We start from the raw sequence: 25,067 nt of genomic DNA on the forward strand, positions 1-25,067 counted from the left end.
TTTATCGAGATCACATTTCATCATCTCTCTCACATACATACCTGTTGGGAGGGATAATGTCAAAAGATTCACAAAAGTACCCAAACCTGTACTTGACAGCCACAGCTGTTTCCTTTCGGGCCAAGAAACATGGAAGTAGCAGGAACAAATACACACTGTGTTGCCATGCTACACTGATCTATTGTCCTCATGACACGAATCAGGCATGCCCTTGAAAACAACCTAACTTTACCTTAGAGAGAAAAATAATGCAGATTTTAATTACAAGAAAGAAAAACCAGGGTATCTCTATAGCATTGTAATAGTGCAGTAGCTACAGAGTTAACAATTGTAACAAGCCCTGCCTAAGCTTTCTGCAGGAAGAGCACTTCTTTTTCTTTGTTTGAATTGAAGTAGAAATTGGTTCTACCATAAGATATTCCCAGTATACCCATGAACCATGACAAGCTAAGGTCACTGAATTGTGCAAAGTTTAATTTTCAAGGTTTGCAGTTTTGGGGTTTTTTTAAACTAAAAATAACAGAGTAGGAATTTGTGGTTACGGTCAAACAGTGATAAAATTAAGAACAGATAAAGCCACAAATGAATTTTTTTGAGACGTGTAAGCTTGATTTTGTTGAAGGGGGCCATTTAATCAAAAGCAAAAAGCTCACGTTTGTTACAGTGAACAGAGAAGCCAAGGCTCAGAGGTCTGGAATTCAATGCAGAAGACTGCTTTTCTAAAGCAGTCACAGCACAGGAGAGATGGAAACAAAGGAAAGCAATATTAATTTGCCTAAAAGTGATTGTGACAAGTGTTTGTTACAAAAATATATCAATTGCAATGAGACATGCTTTGCAACTGCAATACACAATAGTAATATTTAGTACAGCAGTATCTGCTCGAGGAGTCTTCAAGAACTCAAGTTATCACCATCTGAAAGTGTCCAGGCTCAGCAGAAGTATAACTACACTTTACTATTGCTCATCTTCAACCATACTCAGCAAAGCATATCAATGATAAAAAGTTTGGCTTGTTGTTGAAGAGATAAGAATTTAGCTCTTATCATAGCTTTCAAACTAAACAATCTTTTGATATGTGAAAGCGCTTGGAGCCTATCCAAAAAAGTTCTGCCAGCCTTTTTTTTTTCCTTGCTTCTTCTTCAGAGTGAATTCATAAACATAGCTTAAGTAGTTTTGGTTCATCAAATGTTTTTAAGGGTCTTTGGAGTATTAAAGGGACTCAACAGATTATTTTCTTTCAACAACTGGAGCAGACAATATTAAAGTACATGCACCAGAGTCGAACAACACGTATCATAGTCGCATTTAAGAAATGCTTCAAGAAGCACAGTTAGAAAGAACCTGAGCAAAAAGAAACCTTTCATCATGTAAAACAATGCTGTCGTGCCACAGCCTGCCTAATGCCCAATGGGCTTCAGAAGAACCACCCCTTCAAATTCTTCACAGTTTCAAAGTTCCAGAGAAGTCCTGTATAAGACTGAAATAAAAATGTGAGAACAAAAGCTCACTTGGCTTTGCAGAGTGGTAATGTTACACTGGGGGAAATCCCACCATGCAGAACAGAAGTAACACTGCTGAGCACCCAAAAGGGATGCCAGGGAGAACATGGGAATTGCTCTGGAAATCGCCAGCCTGAGAGGGGGCAGGAGTGAAGCAAAACCACTGAGACAATCAGATGTGTAAACAGAAAACTACCAACTCCAGCTATGGTTAAGTGGTATTTCCCTGAGAGGCCAAGAAGAAATGAGTCTGCCCCTTTACAAGTCTTACTTTTAAATACATCAGCAGGATCATAAAATGGCTAAGGCTGGAAGGGACCTCAAGGATCACCTACTCCAACCTGCCTGCTATGGGCAGGGATGCCTCTCATCTAGACCAGGTTGCTCAAAGCCTCATCTAATCTGGCCTTCAATACCTCCAGGGAGGGAGTATCCACAACATCTATTGGCAGCCTGTTCCACAGTCTCACATACTGAAGAACTTCTTCCTAATATCCAGTCTAAACCTATTCTCCTTCAGTTTAAAACCATTTCCTCTTGTCCTGTTGCTGGACTCTTATGAAAAGTCCCTCTCCAGCCATCCTGTAGGTTCCATTCAAGTATTGGAAGGCAGCTATAAGGTCCCCTCCAGAGTCTTTTCTTCATACTTAACAATCCCAGCTCCCTCAGCCTCTCCTCATAGCAGAGGTGCTCTAGCCCCTGGATCATCTTTGTGGCCTTCCTCTGGACTCCTCTGTTCCAACAGATCTATGTCTACGGTGGGGACACCAGAACTGGATATAGTATTCAAGGCGGGATCTCACAAGTGCTGAGTAGAGGGAGAAAACTGACATCTATAATTAGCCATAAGATTTTAGCCTCAGAAAGTTCTAATTCAAAAGATACAAATAAGAAACAAATTTGTACTTAAACAAAACTAAAGCTTGATCACTTGGTGCAACAGCACACAGTTTGCTTTTACGCAGAACAAGGAATGGCTGGTAATACTTGGTGACAGCACATAGCTGCTTGCTGAAGGTCACAAAGCTATATAGAAAAAAATAAAAAAGCCACTTACTCTATGGTATTTTAAAGAGTATCTCTAGGTCACTCATCCAGCCTCCTTTTTGAAGTGGAGCCATCATCAGTGCTAAATCAGGTCATTATAGCTTTGTTGAGCTAAATCTCAAACCTTTTCAGGAACTGAGATCCACCACCCTGCTTATGAACTGTTCCCTGTCATTTGACACCCCCCTGATGAGGAAGTTTTCCCTGAAGCCTGTCCAGAACCTGTCATACTACAGTTCAGAACTGTAGCCCCTCATTGTATTATCCAGACCTTGATTTCACAATCAGGTAATCACCCCTCTAACACCTGTAAGCTCTCATTTGCAGCTTCTCTTCACAGGCTAAAACAGCCCTACTCCTTCCAGCTCTCCTCAAAGCTTATGTGCTTTAGGACCCTCAACCACTCTGGAACTCTCTCCACTTTTTCAGAACTGGAAGGCCCAAAACAAGACACAGTATTTTAAAAGAGGCCTCCCCAGTGCCATGCCAAAGAGGTAATAACTTCTTTCAATCTGCTGTTCATGCTTCCTAAGGTAACCCAGCACGTGGTTTGGCTACTACATGATGAATGTAGTGTTGGCTCATGCTCAATTTCATATCCAAAGAAAGTGATTCATATCATATAATTATGATTCATAGATTGGGTTTTTTAATAATGTAAATGGAGAAGTAAACATCCAGAGGCCAGAATCCATTAACATGAATTTGAGCAGCCACTTTAAAGAGTCAAGGAGGACAGTCAGAACCAACGTGGATAAGCAGAGGACAACACTGAAACCCCTTAGAAGTTCACATTAGACTAATATGCATGGGCACAACTGCTTAAGAGTTCATTGGCTTTGGGGTCAGAAATATGAGACTGCAGAAAACCAAACATGGAAAGTGTCCGCCTGGAGTGCCAGTTTAGTCACTGAGAAGTTTTTCCTTAAATACTCTCCCAGATCCTGCTTCCCTCTGCAGACCTCCTCTCACCCATGGAAAGGGTAGAAAGCTACACAGCAAAGGTTATAAAAAATAAACTTGTATCATTTTAATCTGTAACAAGAGACACTCCTTAAATGAAGACAACAAATAAAATAAAAAAAATCTCTGCTGATGTTGGTTTCTGTCAGTATTTTGAAAAAACACCACACAAATGTTGTCACTGCCTCTGTTGTCACAGAGGTTAGCAGAACAATGCTGTTTTCATTTAGACCTTTCCTCCTTGGGAGTCAGCCATCTGACTGAAAACCAGAAATAGAATCAGAAGTTACTGAGCAATTTATTAACTAGTAGAGCAAGTACCAAATGTTACAAATTCAATAATAACTGATTTAGAATGTAGTTTACCTGTAAAGGTTAAAAAAAGTTATTCAAATATTTTCATACAGGTCTTGTGGTACTGGAGACTACCTTTCAAGTATGCTATGCACTCAACAGTTCCATGGGTCTTCATGTGCTCACACTACAAACTAATATTCTGTCATTGGTACAAATGAAACAGAGTAGTGCAAGAGGATGTTTTGTAGGCACCCTGGTTCCCGGTTTCCTGGCAAGTCTCCATCCTCATTAATTGCTATTCCTTAGCCCTCCCATCCTTGGCATCCCTTATGTTTTTACATTTTCACATCTCAGCAACTCCTTGTTTACATATGTTGCTGCTGCTCAACTGCAGAGACCACGGGAAGAGATTTGGTTTGTGAAGGAACTGCAACTTCATCAGAAGTTACAACCTTTCTGCTGAGAAGTGAGAACTTGCAACACGGGTGCTCCTAAGCTATTTCAGGATAAGCAAACAAGGTTTTCTTACCAAGAGAGGGTGAAAACAACAATGCAGGAAAGCAAAGAGCTATTGGGCAGGCTTCCTACAGTTCTGTACTAACTGTTCTGTATCTTCAGCTTTTCAGTACTAAGGATTTGGAGTTACCTGTACAGCTGTTGGGTTTTGTCCCCAACACGTTGGGCTGATGGAAGTAACACACTCTTCCGAGTTCACACACAAAGATACTTCCCGAGTTTTGACTGAGTGCCAGTGAGACAAGTGTTACACTACATGACAGATGTTGCCCTTCAGAACAAGAGCAGGAAAAAGTGAGCCAGCATATTTACCCCAGCAGTACCTGACTGGAAGACGTATCTGGCTAAGCCTTGCATGAGCTCTGCTGGCCAAGTAGGTGGTGCCGACTCCCCCGTTTCTCTCTTCAGTCGAAACGTCAACTCAAATCCAAAACCACTTGGTCCATCTGTTCCAGTAAACCTGGAGGGAATAAAAAATGACAAGTCAAAATATATTTCTTGTAACTAGAGAAGGCTTCAAGATTAGGACCATGGAAAAATGACGAGGGGGTTGGTCTCTTTTCCCAGGCAACTCTCAGCAAGACAAGAGGGCACGGTCTTAAGTTGTGCCAGGGGAGGTTTAGGTTGGATATTAGAAAGAATTTTTTTACCAAGAGGGTGATCAGACATTGGAATGGGCTGCCCCGGGAAGTAGTGGATTCTCCATCCCTGGATATCTTTAAAAAGAGACTGGATGTGGCACTCAGTGCCATGGTCTGGTAACTGCAGGGTTGGACCAAGGGTTGGACTTGATGATCTCTGAGGTCCCTTCCAACCCAGCCAATTCTATGATTCTATGATTTTGTATAGGAAGAAAAAAACACTCCAAAGTGGGTAGTTTTCAAGGATTGACTTCCAGGAAAAACTACACACCAGAAACTGAAACACATAATGAACTGGTCAGTTTTTAAGAAGGATGAAACATAACAAAAAAACTTCAAGCTTATTTTCACATTTAAAATTTTTGGAAAGTAAAATGGCTCAATATTGAATTTCTTTCTTTCAAGGTTCATTCTGAAACAACACAGCTTTACCTCTAATGTGCATCAAGCTAGAACTTTGCAGGTTTTGGGGTTTTTTTAACTCCACAGATGTCTCTGTTTCCCAGAAATAATTAAGAGAAGACCACACTTGCTTTGTAATTATCTATACACAAGTTACTGAGTAACAGAAGTGTTCAGGTGAGTATCCATGAAATTTAAAGCAGAATGAGCACTTAGAACATAGATGGTCACCAACATATCAGCAGTTGCAAAACAGTAAAACTGACAGGCAACATTACTTGCGTGATTTTCTACATAGTAAAGAAAGATACTCTAACCCAGAGAAAACGTACTAGAAAGCAAACAGAATAAAGGATAAGAAAAAAGCAGTAGATTACTTCTCTTCAAAGACTTAACAAAATCTCTGAAGAATCAAAAGGTTTATAAAAAGCACTCAAAAAATAAGCAGCACGCAATGTTTAATAATTTTCAAATTAACAATTGAATCTGAGAAAAAGTCTATTTGCATTTAAGCAATTCGGACTTAAAGATTAGGTTTTAAATGTTTTTGAATAGTTAATGGTCACAAGTTGCTGAAAATACACTGCTTTGTTACAGTGAAATTTTAAATATGTGCAATTCACCCTTATTGTGCAGCTGTTCTGAGGTAACAGCCTATAAAGTAAAAGACTTTGATCTGTTTAATTTTAGGTTGGTAATGTTTTGAAAAAATTGACACATGTGGCTTTAAAGGCTTGTGATTACCTTAAAAATCCTTTACATTTAATTCAGACAAGTCTTTCATAGGAAGAAATATTAATATTCAGAATGTAAAGAGAATAGTAATTTTCAGCCAGCATTTTTGCCAAAGCTTTACTTTTATTCTTCAAAAATGTCCTGTATTTGAAAGCAAGTCAAAAGTAGTTTAAACAGCTGCCATAAAATTTCTCTCAGTGCACAACAGACCATAACACAGGAACAGGGCTCCCGGCTGAGGTTAAAATGTGCAGGAGAAGGGACAGATGTGAGCTTTGGGAACTAAATAAAGCTACTACTCTGCCACATGCCTCTGACCCTCGATGTAACAAAAATCAGAGAAGAATCCAGTAGCTAAGTTAGTCAGTGTGGCTTCTCTTAAGAAAGTCCTTTTGAACCAGCAAGTGAGTGCTGGGTTTAATTTGGCCAGCAAGAAGGCCAAGACCTCCAAATAAATGTGCCATACAAACGGAAGACCAAGCAAATGGCTCTTTATCCCCAACAACAATAGACACTCATCCCTTTTATATAGGCTGTAGACAGCTGCTCATTCCCCTAAATCACCTGTGTCCACTTTTGTTTAAGGCCTTACCAACAAGGCAAAAGATGCACCTATAACCAAGAAACTCATCTGTGACAAGGGAGCTAATAAACTGAGGTTCCCCATGAACAAGTTAACTTATACCGAGATATTCCATTACTTCCTTGTGGAAACACTGGATTTCCACAACAAATTTCTCCTTGAAGGGTACATGGGGGTTATCTTAGGAGGTTGCTTAGGAACTGGACAGAAAAGGATCACACCTTGCAGGTTTGTAGATGTTCAAAATCGTGCTTCTCAAAAGTTCCAAATTTTCACCAGACTTCCAGAAAACTTCCAGAACAGTCAACCACTTTCAAACAGCCATGGTCAACCAATAAGCTAAAAAAAAAGAATACAGTTCCAGAAAAGAGACTGAACATGTCTCATTTCCACTGAAAACTGGGTGGAGGGGTGAGACAATTCATAGATGGCAGAAGTCCTGCTAAAGCCCACAGATGTTAGGTTTGCTCATGACCGCTTCCTTCAACCCACCAGGTTCACTCAGTGCTACTTGCACTTGTTCTGACTTTTCCCCTTCCAGGCAGGCAGTCAAGAGTTTGCAGCAAGTTAGCCTGACCTGGACTTTGGTGTCAACTGGGCAGGTAACACACTTTTTGCTTCTAGTTCTATGGAAGCTAGAATCTAACACTACTTGGGGTTGGTTGCTTTGTAGGGAAGGTAGGGACTGGGGTGCTGGGTTTGAGGGGTTTTTTGTTTGGTTTAATCAGACGCTTTGGAGCTGTGCTCAGCATCTTAGCACTGAAGTGCCTTGCAGGTATTTTCTTCAGCAAAACAACACAAGTCTGAAAATTGCCTCAGCTTTACAGTAAGAAGTCATCTGAGAAGGAACATGTGGGAAGCAAACCTCAGAAAGAATATTTTCTACCCCAGGTAAATAAACTGAAAACTGCAGCACAGCATTAAGTTTCTGTACTAACAGATCTGAATATTTCACATAGTTTGGTTTACGCCTCGGTTCTGCTAACCCTATACTTGAGTGCAAGTTTCTCTTAAATGCCCTAACATGCTAAGAAGAAAGGGAAAAAAAAAACCCACCCTAAAACCCTGTTATGCCTATACACTGCAAAGATATTCACTATAAAGAGACAGCACGGATTGCATTGTGCCTGCCATTCCCAGTATGAGGGCACATCACCTTTACAGCCAACCCAGAGACAAAGCAGTCAGCTAAGTTTTCATAAAAACCAAACATCGATGGAGAAATTCTTGGCTTGCTGTATGCCCACTGGCACACATCAGATAGTTTTATATTATGACTACAGCACTAATGGAAGGCTCTGGTATCTGCCAAGTTAAATCCAACCCTATACTTAATACTAAAATCTTATTTTGTCGCATGAACAAAAATAAACTTTTTGAAAGCTAAGGTCATATATTACATGCCATTCTTTGGGTTAAAACTCTATCTGCTCAGCAAAACAGACCACATTGCAGCACTGCACATATGCAGTATTCCTTTAATGAGGTAAGAGTTTCACTGATCGTGGTATTTAGTTCCAGCAAAAGAATCCAAAGAAATAGAGGCCCTTTATTTACAGGGCAGGGCCCTGCAAGCCCCCCACCAACCCCACGCTCTGCCAGGCCCTCTCCTGAAGCCACACACAGAGAACTGAAAAGCTGCTCCCCTCTGCAGCAAAGTACCCAGGGCGTTTTTCACATCAAATAACCCAGCTTAAGAGGATCAAAAGCCAAACTAGCCCTTTGCTTTAAAAGCAGCTCTGAAAACCAGAAGCTTTTCAGTTTAAATCAAAGCTATTTGCCAAAGCAGTTTTGTTGTCACTTTTGCAAACAAGAGAAGGTTTGCTTCACCACAGTGCAAAATGGCAGTATTTCTGAAATTCTGCTTTTGAAAACTACGCAGTGCTGGACAAGGAGCAGAGTGTAGTAGGTGTTTATTTTTTGAGAGTTTAAGAGCTTGGGTATATAAACACATCAGGTGAACCAATCCCTGAAAATGGGAGTGTACGCAGGGAAATGCTGGCCCTTCACTATGATCATTCCAGTGGGGGAACAACAAGAAAGCTCTTTCAGGGTATTTGGGGATAGTTAGCAGACTGCACTTTCAGAAGTCATAGCTCCACTCCCAGCAGCTCCAGGGAAATAAACCAGGCTTCTTCTGGGAAGCAAGAGGCAGGCTCACACACAACTATGCACTGACTTCTCCCAGCATCAGTTTTCAGCTCCATCATCAGTACTGTTGTGAATACACTTAAGATATCTTTTGCTTCAACTCTTCCAATGTAATTTCCCACATCTACAAAGACAAAGCTTTCTGCTGACACAGGTGAGCCACTCAATACCATTTTGAAAGGTGCAGAAATACAGTATCATATCAATACATTTCTATGTCTGGCATCAGGAAGAGCTGCTGTTACTATTTCATCACCAAAAAAAAAAAAACCAAACCAAAAATCAAAACAAACAAACAACACCACCTCCCCCCCAAAAAAACACAGAACACATTAATTGCCAATCCATAGCTTTCACTACTTCAGATCAGCCTATCAGGATGAGGTGGTTAAATCAAGTTGATGGGCAGTGCCCATCACTCTGCCTGACAGACAGCAGTATTTCAAGGCTCAACTCTCAGGAGTGCTTTAAGACTGCACAGGTATTAACCGATCCAGAATATGGTCTCCTGACTAAAACCCAAGGAGAAACCTTTAGCAGGCTGTTACAGCCAGTAAATTAGCATCTTAGTGTCTCCATCGCTTGGGAAGAATATCAGGCAAGAACTGATGTTCACCAAACAAGATTACTTGGAGATTCAGTCTGCCAAATTCAAGCTTCAAGTGCATGACACCATGTCTTCTATGGCAAGTGAAGGACTCTCAGATTCCAGAGTTTCAGGGGAAAAAAAATTTTTAAAAAGGAAAGGGAAAAAAAAATAAAGGGACTCTACCTAGTGCTTCCAGCATCTTGCCTACCAGGAAATGGTGGCTTTCAGTACAGCTGTCAAATAATATAAAACTCTCATCTGAGTGGCCTGATGGCATGCTGGGACACTCCTGTGAAGCAATTTTATAAGAAAATAGGCACACCAATCCCCTTACATGAAAGGCTTAAAAAAATATCCAGAAAAGTTATTTTGGCCAAAACCCATCTGCCTGCATACTTATTCTCCCAGATTGTCTCCTGGCATTGAGAAAAAGCATAAATTTAAAGAAAGATACATAAAAACATCAGAGAGAAGCAGGGGTGGATACTTAGATATCAGATGGTTCTCTCCAGAGTGCTCAACAGGAAATTCCATGAGCTCTTGCCACACCAAACCTGTGCACAGAGTTTTAGTGGACTCCTTTTGAGCTTCATTTAAGAAAAACCTTCACACATCAGTGGGGCAAATAAAAGAACACACATTCAAAAATTTCTGTTCACATAAAATCAAAGTAAAAAAGCGAGTAGATGGTGCTTGAGATGTCAGCCTATGGCTATGACAAAAGTTTGTTACTTAGAACTTGCTCTTGCAGCATCAATATGTAAGCCACCTATCAAACAGAAAACCTTTCTAGAAAAAGCAACTTAAAAAATTGGTTTTGGAGTATCATTCCATTATCTAAATCCAAACAGATGCAGAGGCACTCATGGCAGTTATTTGGAGGCAGGTTTCTCAGATGTCCTAAGTACTCATGTACGATCTGCTAAGAAAACTGACACTGAGCTAGATCTGAGTAAAATTTGTGATCAATTTGTGCTGGCCAGTGTGAAAGCTGAACCATGCTTCATTGAGCTACCATTCAGTGAGTGAAATGCTGCTACATGATAGAGGGGAAAGAAGAAGCTTCAGTTTAAGTTTCACTCACACACACAACACTGATTTCACACATCTTACAATTCAGTTTCTTCAAAATTCAGCTGGTAACAATGTTGCCTTGAAGCCTGGAGATTCACAGTCTAGGCTCTGTTTTTAAACAAAATGTTTCTGTAAACAATGAATTTTGATACAACAGATAAATTGATTTTTCCTCTTATCCTTCGGAGTACAGAGCCAAATCAGCTTCACTTTTAATTCTGCAGACACAATCATCTCATGAGAGATAGTGTCACATGAACTACATGACAGTACAGCAAGGGTCTCCAACAGCTTCAGACACAAGCAGCATGGTCATCAGCATTTTGTAGACCTGACAAGACTGGACACTTTTCAGGCAAATAAACCAGTCGGTTATGTGAGAAGCACTTGGCATATAAGTGTCATTAAGATGTGTCCAGACCACAGTCACCTACATCACATGAGGAAAGGTTGGGCACTGGGTTTGTTCAGCCTTTACAGAAGAAGGGTAAAAGGAGGGGGGGATCAGATCTTGCTGCTCATCTGCCTTTGCAAGGGCAAAGGGAAGATGGAGCTCTAGACCTTTCTCAGAGATGCACAGCAAAACAGCAAAGGCTGATTCCAATTACATGTGTTTCAAAATCATTTTTGAATGCTGGTGATCAAACCCTGCAACAGGATCCAGGGCGGCTGTGGAAGCTGCCTCTGAGCAGGCACCAACTGGAAAGTTTGGGAGGTCCCTTCCAACCCAAGTGACCCTATGAAGCATCACAGTTCATACAGGTATGAACTTTTAGTACTAGTACCCTGTGCCCAAAACTGATCTGGGAGAACCCACAGATGATAATTCACAATCACGAGTTAAACTAATGTTGACAGAAGTGGTTACAACACTCAGCTCCTGCTCAGTCACATGGGAAACAGCTCCTAAGCTATGGTCTCTCCAGCCTAGCATATAAAATAAACCACCATCAATTTCAGGTCACTTTAATGTGCTGGGCTGCAAGTTAATGCAATTTAGGTATTGCTTCTTTGAAGTTCAGCTATCCATGCCATGAAAGTAGTAGCATCTGCAACAACAACAGGATTCTGCTTAGCTACTGAAGGTTAATCCCTTTGAGATCTAGAGGCTTGGAAGTGTTATCCTCTCATTCTGGAGAGTTCCAACATGCAGTCTTACATGCAAGGACAGTGAGCACAGATTAAGGACAAAAACCTGTAATGGCCCTGTCAGTGCCAAAGGGAGCTATCTGCTTTGTTATTAACACTAAGTCAAAAAACATTAGAATGCTCTTGGGAGTCCTTAAACACCATCTGGGAGACACAAATTTGAATCCCTCATCTGCTACAAACTTCCAACCCTCCTCAATAAGTTATTTAGGAATTTGATTCTCAGATATAAAAATGATATTTCCCTGCTTCAAGGAGTAATGGGACTCACTTACTACATAGGAAATGGGTATATAGGTCACAAAAGGTCACAAAAATGCTGGGAAATTAACTCCATATTCTGCACAGCATGGACAAATAGTGAACACTGGAATGACTAACACAAAACAATATGAAACAGAAGGTTGCATGAGATGCACCACTCTACCCCAGAGCAAAAGGTGCTCGCATGAGGGCAGTTAACCTTTTGTTTTATGGTGCATGGATCTAGCTATACCAGTAGGCGATGGTTTCATCTCCCATTACAGTCATAAATAAACGGACAAGACCAAACCATTTGATCTTCATGATTCCCCAAACATGTTTGGTTTTTTTTTTAAATTTAAAATTAACCATAAATATCCACATATATGTGAAAGCAAGTGACTAGAGGACTGGCGTGCTTTTCAGCTTGGGGGCTCACACATTTCTCCAGGAAGCCACCGGGCTTCCCACAGCCATGAGAACCCATCCCAACCCAGCTGAGGTGTCCCTGAGAACAGGTTCTCAACTGCCCAGCTAGCCCAGCAAGCAAGGCTGCACTCCTTGGAACTGCAGGGAAAAAGCAAACAGTCTCACTGCAATGGCTCAGAGAAGGTTATCCAGAGTTGCATCATCCCACTGAAAGGATCTGGAAAAAACAGCCAGCAGAACAATAAGGACCTACTGTTGCATTCACAGAATAAGGGACAGGAAACTACTGAAGAAAACAACTTATGAAGATCTGTACTGTAACATTTTACTACTGTTACTACTGTAACACTAACTACTTATTCTGCATTTCAGAGGTACTTATCCTCATTTCTACAAGGCCTAGCAAAAGGGTGCTCTCACTTGGCCTGAGCTGGAGGTGATTCTGCAGGCACAGCACGCAGTCACTGCCCTACACCGTGGGTTAGGGAAGAGAACCTTTCATCTGCACACGGATCCCATTTCGCATTGGGCCTGTACCCTCGGCTCTGATGTGTTTGCACACATAGCCTGCGGGGATCGGTAACACATCTCCTGAACTACACCGAAAGGCTCAAGTGGGAGAGTCCAGGCAAGAGAACAGAAGGGAAGGGGCAGTTCGAGCCAGCGTGGTTGGGAAGGTATTGCTGTGCTTTCTTTCCCAGCTGAGCAGCTGGGAAAAGGGCACCGACTTCCCTTGCAGCCTCTGCTGGATCCTTCCTAGCTCCTACTGTGGAAAAGTTCTGCAGCTGGTGGGAGGAAACCATTCGCATAACAAAAGCGGCATTCAGACGCAGTATGGGAGGGTGGAAAGAATAAGAGAAAAACCTAAAGCCAGAAGCTACACTGACAGCTACAGGTTTTTTCAGCATTGCCTAGAAGTCCCAGGAGGGGATCAGGGCTCCAGGACGTTACATAGAACATGAACGTTGGTGTCTTCCATTACTTTCCTGCTGGCTAAAGAACCTGGGCTAAAAAAAAAAATCATGCAAGACACAACTTTAGCAGACTCTAGAGTACATTTTTAGGACTCTTGTATAATTAAGTTCTCAGCTGTACAGTAAATGAGCTTGAGGCATAAAAGGTATTTTAGCAGCTTTCAGGAGCCCGAATTCCAAAAAATTTCAATGGGGATTCAGGTAACTGAGTATCCTGCTGGATCTGGGATTCAATCCCTGACCTTTTACTTCATTAGCTGTGAAAATCAGGATGATACTTCTCTACTTGCTTAGCTGTTACACAGGCTCATTTCATTGGAAAGGCTGCATTCAAAAGCCTATTGATGAGCACTGTAACAGATCTTAACTGATTCAACAGTCAGGTAAAGGCCCTTGGAGTTCAAGCTGTAATTCCAGGGAAAAAGAAACCACTGCTAGTGAAAGACTCCCAAAAGGAAAACATGAGACAGCTGCAATGAAACGTCTATGATATATGTATTTTTTTAAACCTCCCTTTAGGTGTTAAATTTCTCCTGCAAAACTCTCACTGCAAGACTTTATTGTTGAAAACTTTAAGAGGTAGGAATGTAGGAATCAGAGGCTGATACGTTGATCTATATCAAAAAAACACCTTGCCTGTGAATGTTACACAGACTCAATCCATTGTGAGACAAAATCTGAAAAGATAAAATAATCCCTGGTCTCCTTAAATTAAACAATGGAGGAAAGAAAGCATCATTCTTCTCCTTCCTTTCAGTAGGACCAGACATACCCCTAAAGATTTTAATAGTTCTGCATTTCAGAACCAGTTATAGAACCTGCAAAATGTCTGAGCTTCTCTTACAAGCAGGAGTAAAACTGGTAGAGAAGTCAGCTTACAGCATGCTCTGTACTGCTTACATTTTAGTGCCATAAGCACAAACACGTTCATCACGTTCCTGGTCACTTTAAGAGGAATATCCTAACCAGTAAAAGACAGAGATCAGCATACAACTCATCATAGCCTTTCTATTACAGAAAGTCCCACACACATCTCTGAACACTATATTCCTTGCTTTTCTGCTTAACATTACTCGTCAGGGTACAAAAGCATTCAAAGCCCAGAAACATATTATTTTTGCATAATAAAGTTATGCATATGGATTCAACTTAGCTAGGAAATGTCAACTTAAGGCTTGTCTTCATGAGGAAATTTAGTGTAACCAGTCTACCAGTATAATTATATTGCTGTAGTTCTACTGGTAAAATCCCCCTGTTGGGCCTTATTTCATAACAACAGCCATCTTTATGGTTTATTTTCATCGACTATGCCAAAAAAGGCCCCTGCTCCAGGAAGGCCACAACAATCCACAGGGGAGGAATGAAGGAGTTATGCCAGTGTAAGTGGAGCAGGAGAAAGTGTAGAAATGGCAGTATGTCTCTAATACTAATTATTTGCTTTTTAAAATAAATAAATAATGATTAAAAAAGCAAAGATGTAAGAAAATTATACTATACATCAGAAGATATTGTTGCAGGAAAGGAATGTGCCATGTATATGCCACATTTCAGAGCTTTGGTAAAGTTCCCTAACCTGGACACTGCTCTGCACCAGCCCTACCATGTGCAACCCTTTGTTCTTGCCTTCTCCCTGGCTACTGCAGTGCTTTTCCCAGGTGCAGGCTCGTTCCCCCATTCCCTTAGAGGAGGGATGCCTTGCAGTCGAGCTGCTGTTCCCAGCCTCTTGGATAGAGCACTGACCCTCCAGAACAAATGGGTGTTGAAGACCACCCCCCCTGGTTTACAGTTTGCATCTTCAGGGACCAAAGATAGCTGAAAAGCAAACAGCTCTCTTTGCAAAAGGGATTTTAAAACAATTGCCCTTCACTTCTGCAGTGCAAGAATGCTGAGCTAGACAAAACAATGAGCCATCTGTGCAGTCTTCCCTCCTTCCCTTGTCTTGTGTCTACCCTCTGGGCTTAAATCAGAGCTCCCCAAGAACTGCCGAGTCCCCCATCACCTCCACCCACTCTGTTTACATCCTGAAAAAAAAGAAAAAAAGAAAAAAAAGGAAAAAAAAAAAGAACAAGTTTTCTGGCCTTTTTTTCTTTTGGCTTTTGTCCTCAGGAACCATTGCAAAATCATGCTTTAAACCTCAGCCTTCTGTCAGGTGGTATCCCATCTACCCAGCTGTGTCAAGTGATCAAAAAAATACCTCCCACCAGATGATCCATTCCTTGTTTACCATCTCTGAAGGCAGAGTGGCACCCAGGAGCCCTAGCCACCCCTTTGTCCAAGGAAGGGAATACCATCTGAATGGGAGACCACCAAAGATTTGCAGCCCTTTTTTGTTAGCCTGGTGTCACTGCCTATTGGGTCTCGATTCAAAATTGAGATGACAGTAGAGAGACAGATGAGCTTGATAGTCACTACAGAGTTTGCATCTTAGGATAGAGAAACACCAATAGTTCAAATTTTCAAATAAAATTAGTCATTTTATTAGCAATGGTAATTTGTAAAGGGGATTAGGTCTGAATAACAACATTGAGATGCATCTCTTCAAACGTTTATTTTGTTAGTATCATTATTCTGGCAAGCAAAGGGATAAAAAAGTCAACCCTCCTTTGATCTCACAGCTAGAATGGCCACACAGCTTAAAAAATGCTTTTACCTTTATGTCCCACTGAAAAAAAAGCCCTCTATCTTTTTTAGATACATCCTAAACAGATCTTTATCAAACAAAACAACCTTTCACTAGAAGACCCAACTTTGATCCCCAGCTGCTCCTCTTTCCAGCAGGCTGAACTCACTGGGAGAGCAAAGTCTGCAAGATCTCCCACATCATTCAGCACTAACCCAGCTGGGAGATGTGAGTAAGCAAGCCCTGTCTTGGGCCAACTCTCCTCCTGTATGCCAAGATCATAAATATTGAGGTCCTGCTGACAAAAAGAAATCATCCAGTTTGAATACCATGCCCCTTCCCCTCTGCCAGGATGCGTGCACAGATGTGTTACTCAACAGAATGTGGGGTTTGCTGTCAGTAATGCTCAGCTATAAACCTACTTCCAATCTCTTTTCCTTTTTTTATTGAAAGCAGTACCTCTTGTAAATTCAACTACTGTGCTGCAAATGTTAAATGAATTTCCTTCAACACTTAAAAATAAAATTCCAGGTCTAGCACAGTTCAAGCACGCTCTCAACCTCTGCACATAAACATGGACACAAGGCAGCACAAAGCAGACTTCTCTCTCTAGGTGGCCTTCATCTTTCTTATTATTAATGGTGCTCACTACCTTCAACAAATGACATTTGGAAGCCAAATGCGCTCTGCCTAAGAGGAGGGGAAAAAAAGATCTCCCTGTGATGACCATAGCTTCAGGGGAGGTCTACCTCCAGCAGAGAAATACAAGTCTTAGTCCTGGTGCATGGCCTTAGTCATAAGAGGGATACTGTCAATGGGGCACACAAATAGGTACAATGCTTGTTTTAACTGTCTTCTGTCTGGAAGATAGAGAATCAAACCTTAAATGATCATACTTGTGCATGTGCTGCTTTAAAACATCCTCTTTTTTTTTTTTTTAACTCATTGGTCAAATTCAATCAAGTCCTTCAAAGTAAAAGTCGTTTGCAAAATAGTTACCTTACTGCTAAATAGACAGAAACAAACAGCCAGACAGAAGGATCTACTGGCACTCCCAGCAAACAAGTTTCAGTAGAAGCTGTTTTTCTAGACATCAGAGAATTCACACAGGTGAGACCTACTAAAAGTACATTTTGGAAAAAGATGTCTAACTCATGTTTATATAAAATAAAAAAAAAAAAACAAACCAAAAACAACCCACAAGACAAATCCATTAATTTAAAAAGCAGATTTTATTGGCAACTCAGTTGAGAACTTCAGTGGATTCTCAAGTAAGCTATCATTAAAAAGGAAATACTTTTTCTCACAGAACTCCCTAATTATGTGGCCTCTCCCCTCCCACTTTGCCATGTACCTTCCATTCCCCTCTATCTCAGAAAAAAAGACATTTTTGAAAAATAAGTATTACATTTTGGGTCAGTCACTGATGGACAAACAAGAAAAAGGAAGTTGAGATATGCTGTCCACCTTGGACTCTCCCTCTTCCAAGTCTTGACTCTTTTACCTGCTTCCTAAACTGATGCTTTCCAATTTCCTCTTCCACATCACTCCCTCTGGCTGGAGCAGATACTCCATCTCCAGCAACAGTACACAGAAGAAACATTTCTTCAATGCACTGGCTGGAGTGTAATTCCTACAGATGAAGCCAGGGCAACATGAAGCAGGAAGGCATGGAGACCTGGAAGAAGCTCCTCAAAGTCACCATAAATCTCCAGAATTTCATTGCTGTGGTGGCTGCTCCCCACAAACAAAACATCACAGTAACACCTCTTATCAGCCTGATTCAGAAGCAGAACCACTATTTTGTGATCCTCAGCTTGAGGGCATGTCCCCAAAACTTCACTTCCTTACTTCATGTTCTGAAGTTGCTACCAAGGTGCCAACCCTGACACAGCAGGTGTCATTTTGCTTTGTGACAAATAGCCCAGTGAAACAAAATGAGGCTGAGAGGAACATTTGCACATCTATAGTACTATTTAAGGAAGTCCTCATGTTCCTCTGTATGAAGTATGCTTCAATCCCATACCTGAAACTGAACACCATGAAAGGTGGCAGAAAACTTCAGGGTTTTAATAATTTTCCTTGAATCTCAGGTTCAACCCCTAAACTTAATTGATTTGATCTTTCATCTCTCCAATGCAGACATTGGAGAAGTTTTTTCAAAATCTAATCTGAAATACAGATCCACATCTAACACTGCCTTTCATGAATTTACTGTCTTTCCCAAGAATCTTTATCTGACTGCATTTTCATGAAAACAAAGAGGGACAGAGTCAGTCTCCCCCATTTTAAAAGCATTCATTGTCACCTTCCAGTATGGTGTAATATTTCAACAGTGTTTTAGGCATGCGTTTTATAAAGCACTTGGGGACCCATTAAATACCAAAATTTAATGCTAAAGGTTGGCAAGCTGAGGGCAGTGAGCTTTTAAATTTATGGAAGGCTACAGAACTAAGAGGCCAGTAAAGTGACAGCTGTCAGCACCACTCCATCCTACATTCATGCAGGCTCATAGAAGAAGCCAGTACACACTCAAAAGAAACAGAGCACTCATTCCAACTTTCAGGCTATTTTCTAAATACTCTTTTCAAACTCCTTTCATACTTGGAAAAAGCCTTCCAGAAAACATCCACCCCTCTGCAAGCCTTGCATTTGTTACCTGATCCAGTTTTGCGTTCCTTTTTCTTCCTCCAAGCTCTAACAAGCATCCTTGCCCTTTTACAAGTTAAGGTCATTCAGAGGATCTATACAAGTAAGTAGAACACAAGCTGGAGTGGAGATCTTGAAAGGCTCCTGCTTACCCTCACCTTTAATAGGGAGGCACCACCCACAGTGTCAACACGTTATCCCGACATGCACCGCTCCCTCCTGATCCAAATGGTAAGCCCAGAAAATCAAAAGGACCACAGCAAGCTGGAACCTGCTGTCTCTGCGGGTGGTACCCTGCATCTGTATTAGAGATGAAGGCAGCTGTAATCTCTTTGGTTTTATGCAAATAGGACACTGCTGAGCTTTGGGTCCTGGCTACCTGCCAGGAAAAAAACAAAACAAAACCAAAAAAAAAACCCCAAGCCTGAAACCACCAGCCTTGTCAATAAGAAGTTTGTGTAGATCAGGAAACAGAATTATTGGAATTTGCATAAAAAGCTAAACATCAAAACACAAATCACATTTTTCTTCTCAGGATGTGGGAAGGCCACAAATACAAATCTTATCTCTTAACCCAGCCACAATAGTTTTCCTTCCTATTGTGGCTCTGAATTACAACTTGGCAATTTTAATACAAATAAGACTATTCAAAGTTTTCAGGAATTCTATTACCGTGGTTCTCATTTTCCATGCACTTTTTAAGCTGTTAACAAAAAGGGTGAGCACTCAAACTACAGGAACAGTTAATTGGAGATCCAGCCTTAGCCTTACAGTGAACTGGAGATAGAAAACAGCCTGGTGAAAACACACATCACTTCCTAGGTCTCTGGCTAGCCCTGCAAACCCTTGCACCAGCACAGCCCAGGGCTGGACCACACCATGGCATCTCAGTAGCTGGGGCTGGCATTGCCATTGATGGTGTTTGATTCCAGCTGTGCTTGCTGATGCTGCTTCCCTAGGCACCCTTTCTCCATGTAGGCAGAAGTCACCACCATGCCTGAAAACTACAGGAAGGATGGGGTGCCTGTGCCCTGGCCATGGCCTAGCATCAGAACATCAATCTGCAATTGCCAGCTGAGGCATCCCACTTTGCATGGACACACTCCCTACTTCTGATTTTGCTGTGTGGCAGTAGCTGCCAGAAAGGTGTGGGAAAGGAAGAGAACCTGTCTTCCTCACTCACAGCCACACTGGCCAGACACTCCTTGCTAGTGTGCTCACATGCTACACACACAGTCACTGCTGCAGTACACAATCTTTCTTTCAGAAAGCAAGAACAGTTAAAAAAAAGGCTCTGCTCTAATCCTATTGAATAGATTCAGCACATTGGCTTTGATTTTAAAGTAGACAGAAAAAGTTAAAAATGGAGAAAAACTTACAAAAATGTCCCGGACAGATTTCTGCTGTCACTCAAGTTGTGCAACACACTTGACTAGAGACTTATTTCCATGCAAGCAACTTGGCATGAAATCTCACTGAAAGGTCTGCAGTTCCCTCACGCTGTCATGATGTCATGATTTAGGATTTTTAGAGCAATCAGTCCAGCACAGCTGGTGTCATGGTTGCCATTATACCATGAAACACTGCGTGATTTTAAATGAAAAAGGTTTCCCCCTTTCAAATTCCTAGATTTCTTCCATCTTATTCTGTGGACTCTTAAAACCAGACCAGTACTGCAAGTAGGGTATAGCTGATATTTAAGCAGAGCAGGAAATAGTGCTGCTTTAACTGAAAATAAATCTGTCAACAAGGAGGCACGGGGAGAGCTCCACTTCAGACTTTTCAGGTTCTTATTAAAAAATATAAATTAAAGTCAACATTTTCACATTACTTGCTACACATCTGTTTGCTATTCCATTATAAATAAAAATATAGGGGCCTCCACTTCAGTGTTGGTTCACTCAAAATCAGAAAGTCTTTCTCATTTATTACTGTATTATAATTGGTCTAGGTTGTGCTGTATCACCTGAAGAGGTCCATAAGAAATAATCCCTGCATTACCCATAGTCAAGGTGAAAATAAAAAATAAAAAGGCCTTTGGCAGTGTACTATCCTTCCCTTCTAATGCATGAAGGACAGCAAGGTTATGGAAGCACATCCTCAAAGTAGGAACCTTTCCAGCTAACACAAAGAGGTCCAGCTCTACACCTTTTGCAGAGAGAGTTGGGAAACAAAACCCCCACAGCAACTGCCACTGCCATGGCAGTTGAGCAGATCTCAGCTGGAGGAATTCTTCAACAGATTTTAAAAACTTCCCACGCTCCTACCATCCATCCCACAGCACATTTTACCTGGGACAGCAGTATCCCACAGTCCTTCAAGCAACAAAGAGACTGATACTCATTTTCTTAAAGGCTTTGTTAAATTCCCTGATGGAGAACAAAAGCCTATGAAGCACACAGGAAAATCACTACATTCCTGCAACAAGCACCCAGTGCTGGCCTGATAATGTGCAGTTTGTGTGGCAGTTGTGGTTCAAGAGTTAGCTAGCAAACAGCACCTGCCACTGGGAGAAAGAATTGATGGTGGGTGCTGAGATCCTTTGAAAATCTCTGTCTGTCTAAAGTACTCACCCACCAGGTAATAACTTCAGGTTCAGTGTTTAAGACCTGTGCAGGTTTTGACAGCTTTTCCACATGCATATTTGTATATTAAGACTATTCACCAATAAAGCAGAGCCAGCCTTCCTGACAGCACACGGAGCATTAGGTTTTGCAGCTCCAAGAATGATGCCAAAATAAAAGTGACAGACTGCAGACACCCGAAAAAATCTCAGGGACACCCAGACTCTGGAGCTAGGAATTTGGTTCCAGGCACATAGAGAGAAGGGAAATACTTGCACGTACCTGGGACACAGAAATCACTTTGATGGATCTCAGTATGCCTGTACTCAAGAGGCTGTGCAGCTAAAATCCCCAGAGCAGGGCAGCAGCGAGGTCTTGCTGTTTGCCTGCAGTGCCCAGCATGGTTTTAGGGGCAGCTGAGGCATATCAGCTCTCTAAGTCTCCTCCCACTGGAAGGTAAGACCCCTCAGAGCATAGCACAGAGTTTGCTCCTGCTTTGCTCAGCAGGCCTTGGAAATTGCTTGCAGGCTACACATAGAGATGGGGGTTTAATACCTGTGCCCTGCAACCAGCAAATGCATACTCTACTATCTCTGTCCAGATTTCCAGACCAAACCATAAGACAGTATGAAGAGTTTGGAGGTCTCATGCCAGGAATTTATTTTACGTTGTGACATTCCACCTGCATGATACTTCCACTCAATCTCCAACCTTTCCACTGTAGAACAGATTTTCATCTGACAGACGGGTTCTGGGAATGAGAAGCCAGAACACATGCCAGAGCCAAGAAGACTGTGTCCTTACATAATTTACTTCTTCATGTGTAAACACACACCACCCTTTATATTTTCAGCTAAGACCTTATGTCCACTCCCTGCTCTCCCCTGAAACCATCAGCAAAGAGAACAGTCTCACCATGAAAAAGCCTCAGGCTGACAAAGAGAGAAAAAAGAAGAGAAAAAGACAGAGCAGGACTTAATTCCCTCCAAAATTAAATCCCAGCAAAACAAGGTGGGCAAACATAGGTCACCTAACCTTGGCAACCTTAGATTTTCAGAGGCAAAGATTTTGTTCTGAGAACAAAGGCATCACGTGAAGGTCAGCATGTCCATGATAGGGTCTCTTGTGGAAGCAAGGGAAGGAAAACTTTAACTTGATTTCTTTCACTTGCCCTACCTTTCCTCTTTCCCTGTAACTAATGACTGGGATTTCTCACTAGGAGATGAGTTGGTTAAATCTGCAGGCAGACCTCTTCTACTGTAAAAACCCCAGCCTTAAGAGACTTTCCTTCTGAAAAAAAGTTCCATGAGGGCAAATAGTAAAAAAAAAAAAAAAAAAAAAAACAACAAAATAAAAAACAGGAGAAACTGCCTGGTGGTCATAGGTGAGGTTAAAGAAACTTGTCTGACTGCTGTTGTTGCAAGAGAAGCACCTGGGTGAAAAAAAAAAACGCTGTCTGAATCTTAACTAAGACAAACAAAAGAAGGAAAGCTTGAGTGAACAAAGGGAGGCCTTTGCCGCACCATTCAAGGACGTTTACCCTGTAACTATGAAACAATGTGAAGACAGTTTGACTAAACAGCACCAGAAGAAACATTCTGCCATTTCCGGCCATATTCACAGCCCCAAGAACATGACAACTTGGCTACTGCTGCTCACTTTAACTGGAATCAAGAAGCAAGGTCAGTAGAAGAAAGACAGAAACAAGGTAAGATCATGGTGCTTGCCTAGTTGAATACAAAATGCCTGCTAAAGACCATCCATACCAGCAAGCTAGGATAATTTAATTATTGGAGAAAAGACAGTCAAACAATTAGAATTTTATGCTTCTGTTAAACAGATTAGCACTTTATACAGCAGTCACTAGGGTGGCAGTCCACTGACAGTAACACTGCTGTGCCAGCAACAGGAAAAATGTCCTTACAGCACTTTTCCAGAGGAAGGCATTTAACACGCACAGGGAGGGGTCAGGATTTAAGCATATGACCATAACAGAATACCAAGAGTGAAAAACACAACAGGACATTCAGTTAAAAAAAAGTTTCCCTACTAGTTTAATATTAAAAAAACAATAACTCTACTTAACACTAACTAGGAAATACATCACATTCAAGGTCTGCAGAGGGGAACATAGTAATTCTTCTATATCCAAGAACAGGCATGTATCACCCCTTGCTCGGGTATTCTCAGCAGAAAACCAGCTGTTCAAATAATACAAACAGAACGACAGGGTTTTACCTATGCTCCCCCAAAACACAACACAAAACACAACATGCAGCAACAGAACTTAAATGACACTCACTCGTGTACTCTGTTGTCTCCATACAAGTCACTTAACCCAAAGCTGACGTAGTGCCAGTGTTCAGGAACATTCAGCGCTGGGTTTCCAAGGTTTCTGTACATGCTAACGTAGTCCAGAGGATCAGGTCCTCCCAACCTGCATTAAAACCAGAAAGTTTAGTTAGTTTATTCAGGACAAGTGAGATGTCTCCACAGGTGCTACAAGGGGCTGTACAAAGACCTGCTTTAAAACATAGCTGGTGACAAAAATGAAATAAACATGTTAGAGTTACCTCTAAAAATAAAATAATAATTAAGGAGAAAAGTTGGATGAAGTACAGAAAACTTTGAGCACAGACAGGAAGGCAAAATGCATGTGTGCAATATACTAAATGTTTTTAATATTAAAGCATGAAGACCTTCAGAAAAATCATATTATAGCTTCCACAAAACACAAAGAAAAAATTAAAAATTGCACTAGTAAAAGAGTAATAACTGTATCAAAATACAGGCCAGAAGCACATACCTCAATTTAAAAAAACAAACAAAATGACAAAAAACAAAACAAAAACCCAAACCAAACCAAAACCTGATGCTACTACTCAAAGCAAATTTGAAATGGCTACACTTTGAAAATAATCTGTACTTCTGAACATAAGCAAGACAGTTAAAATAGCAGATGAGAAAAACATGCAGAAAAATTAGTACAAGAACTTGAAAAATACACCAGCTGCATTAATCAAGAATTAATAAAAAGCATCACTGCAGCCTCTGCTTCCAATGTTAGAATGAGTTCCTTAAAATATCCATACTTAAAAGTGCAGCTCATCCAGGCTACACTGAGCAGAAACCACTACAACCTGCAGCAGCCTTCCTGTCACAAGGGCAAGGAAGCAAGGCCAGTGTGCCCAGCAGCCCAGCACACTCCTCCTGCCATTCTCCATCATGTCTCTGCTCAGAGGCAGGGCAGGTCTGGGAGAGAGGGAGGTGCTAGACTGTTTTGCTCACTGTTTGCCTTGTAGATCAAAAAAACACACAGGTAGAACCAAGCAAGAAGAGACAAGACATCAAACCACCTACCACTCTTACAGAATAGGGTGAGCAGCTATTGAACTGCTTCCTGACTCCAATTCACTTATTCTTGAAGCAAAATACTCTCACCTGCTCCAAATAAGAAAATCCAATCTAAGGTGACTCCCTTCATTCAAACCATTTACTCCACACAGATTCCCCACACCTGCATCACCATTTCAGGCCCTGAGACTTTCATCTGCAGGTTTCAAGGCACACCCCTGCCTCCCTTGCTAGCCCTGGGGGTGCGTGTATCATCATTACATGCACCACAACTGCTACACAAAAAGTGTCTGAGCACCTGACTAAAGTAACACTGCCTTATATCAAACATTGGCAGCTTGGCAAGAAATACTTTCTCAGCATCCAGGCTGCTCATCAGCCTCTTGTAGCTCCCTCTACTACCACTGCTCCATGCTCTGAAGAGGCATTTTTGCTTCACATGCAGAGATTTGCCCCTTTCCTTACCAAGGAAGCTCTGAGGCAATCCAAGGGCAAAGCTTAATTGCAATTACCCCACTTAGGGCCAGGACCTTTTTTGGAGTCTCATCTAGCAGCACAGAGGAAATGCTGGCAAGGATTTCACTC

At 41.4% G+C, this 25,067-nt stretch overlaps 2 protein-coding genes across 9 annotated transcripts in view; one reads left to right on the top strand and one right to left on the bottom strand.

The window, feature by feature from the left end:
* C7H10orf95 (chromosome 7 C10orf95 homolog) overlaps positions 1-25,067 on the top strand; it is a 237,984-nt gene that overhangs the window by 162,328 nt on the left and 50,589 nt on the right. The window lies entirely within an intron of this gene.
* SUFU (SUFU negative regulator of hedgehog signaling) overlaps positions 1-25,067 on the bottom strand; it is an 84,580-nt gene that overhangs the window by 54,241 nt on the left and 5,272 nt on the right. For 5 of the 6 annotated variants that reach the window (XM_071748390.1, XM_071748391.1, XM_071748392.1 and 2 more), the window contains exons 2-3: positions 23,431-23,565; positions 4,649-4,785 (exon numbers count right to left, since the gene is read on the bottom strand). In XM_071748390.1, coding sequence (XP_071604491.1) covers positions 4,649-4,785; positions 23,431-23,565 — 272 coding nt within the window. Of the gene's footprint in view, positions 1-4,648; positions 4,786-23,430; positions 23,566-24,488; positions 24,508-25,067 lie in introns of those variants that run through there. The other variant, XM_071748396.1, reaches the window with a different exon arrangement.

The sequence above is a fragment of the Heliangelus exortis genome, chromosome 7 (genome assembly GCF_036169615.1).
Source record: "Heliangelus exortis chromosome 7, bHelExo1.hap1, whole genome shotgun sequence".
NCBI classification, from domain to species: domain Eukaryota; kingdom Metazoa; phylum Chordata; class Aves; order Apodiformes; family Trochilidae; genus Heliangelus; species Heliangelus exortis.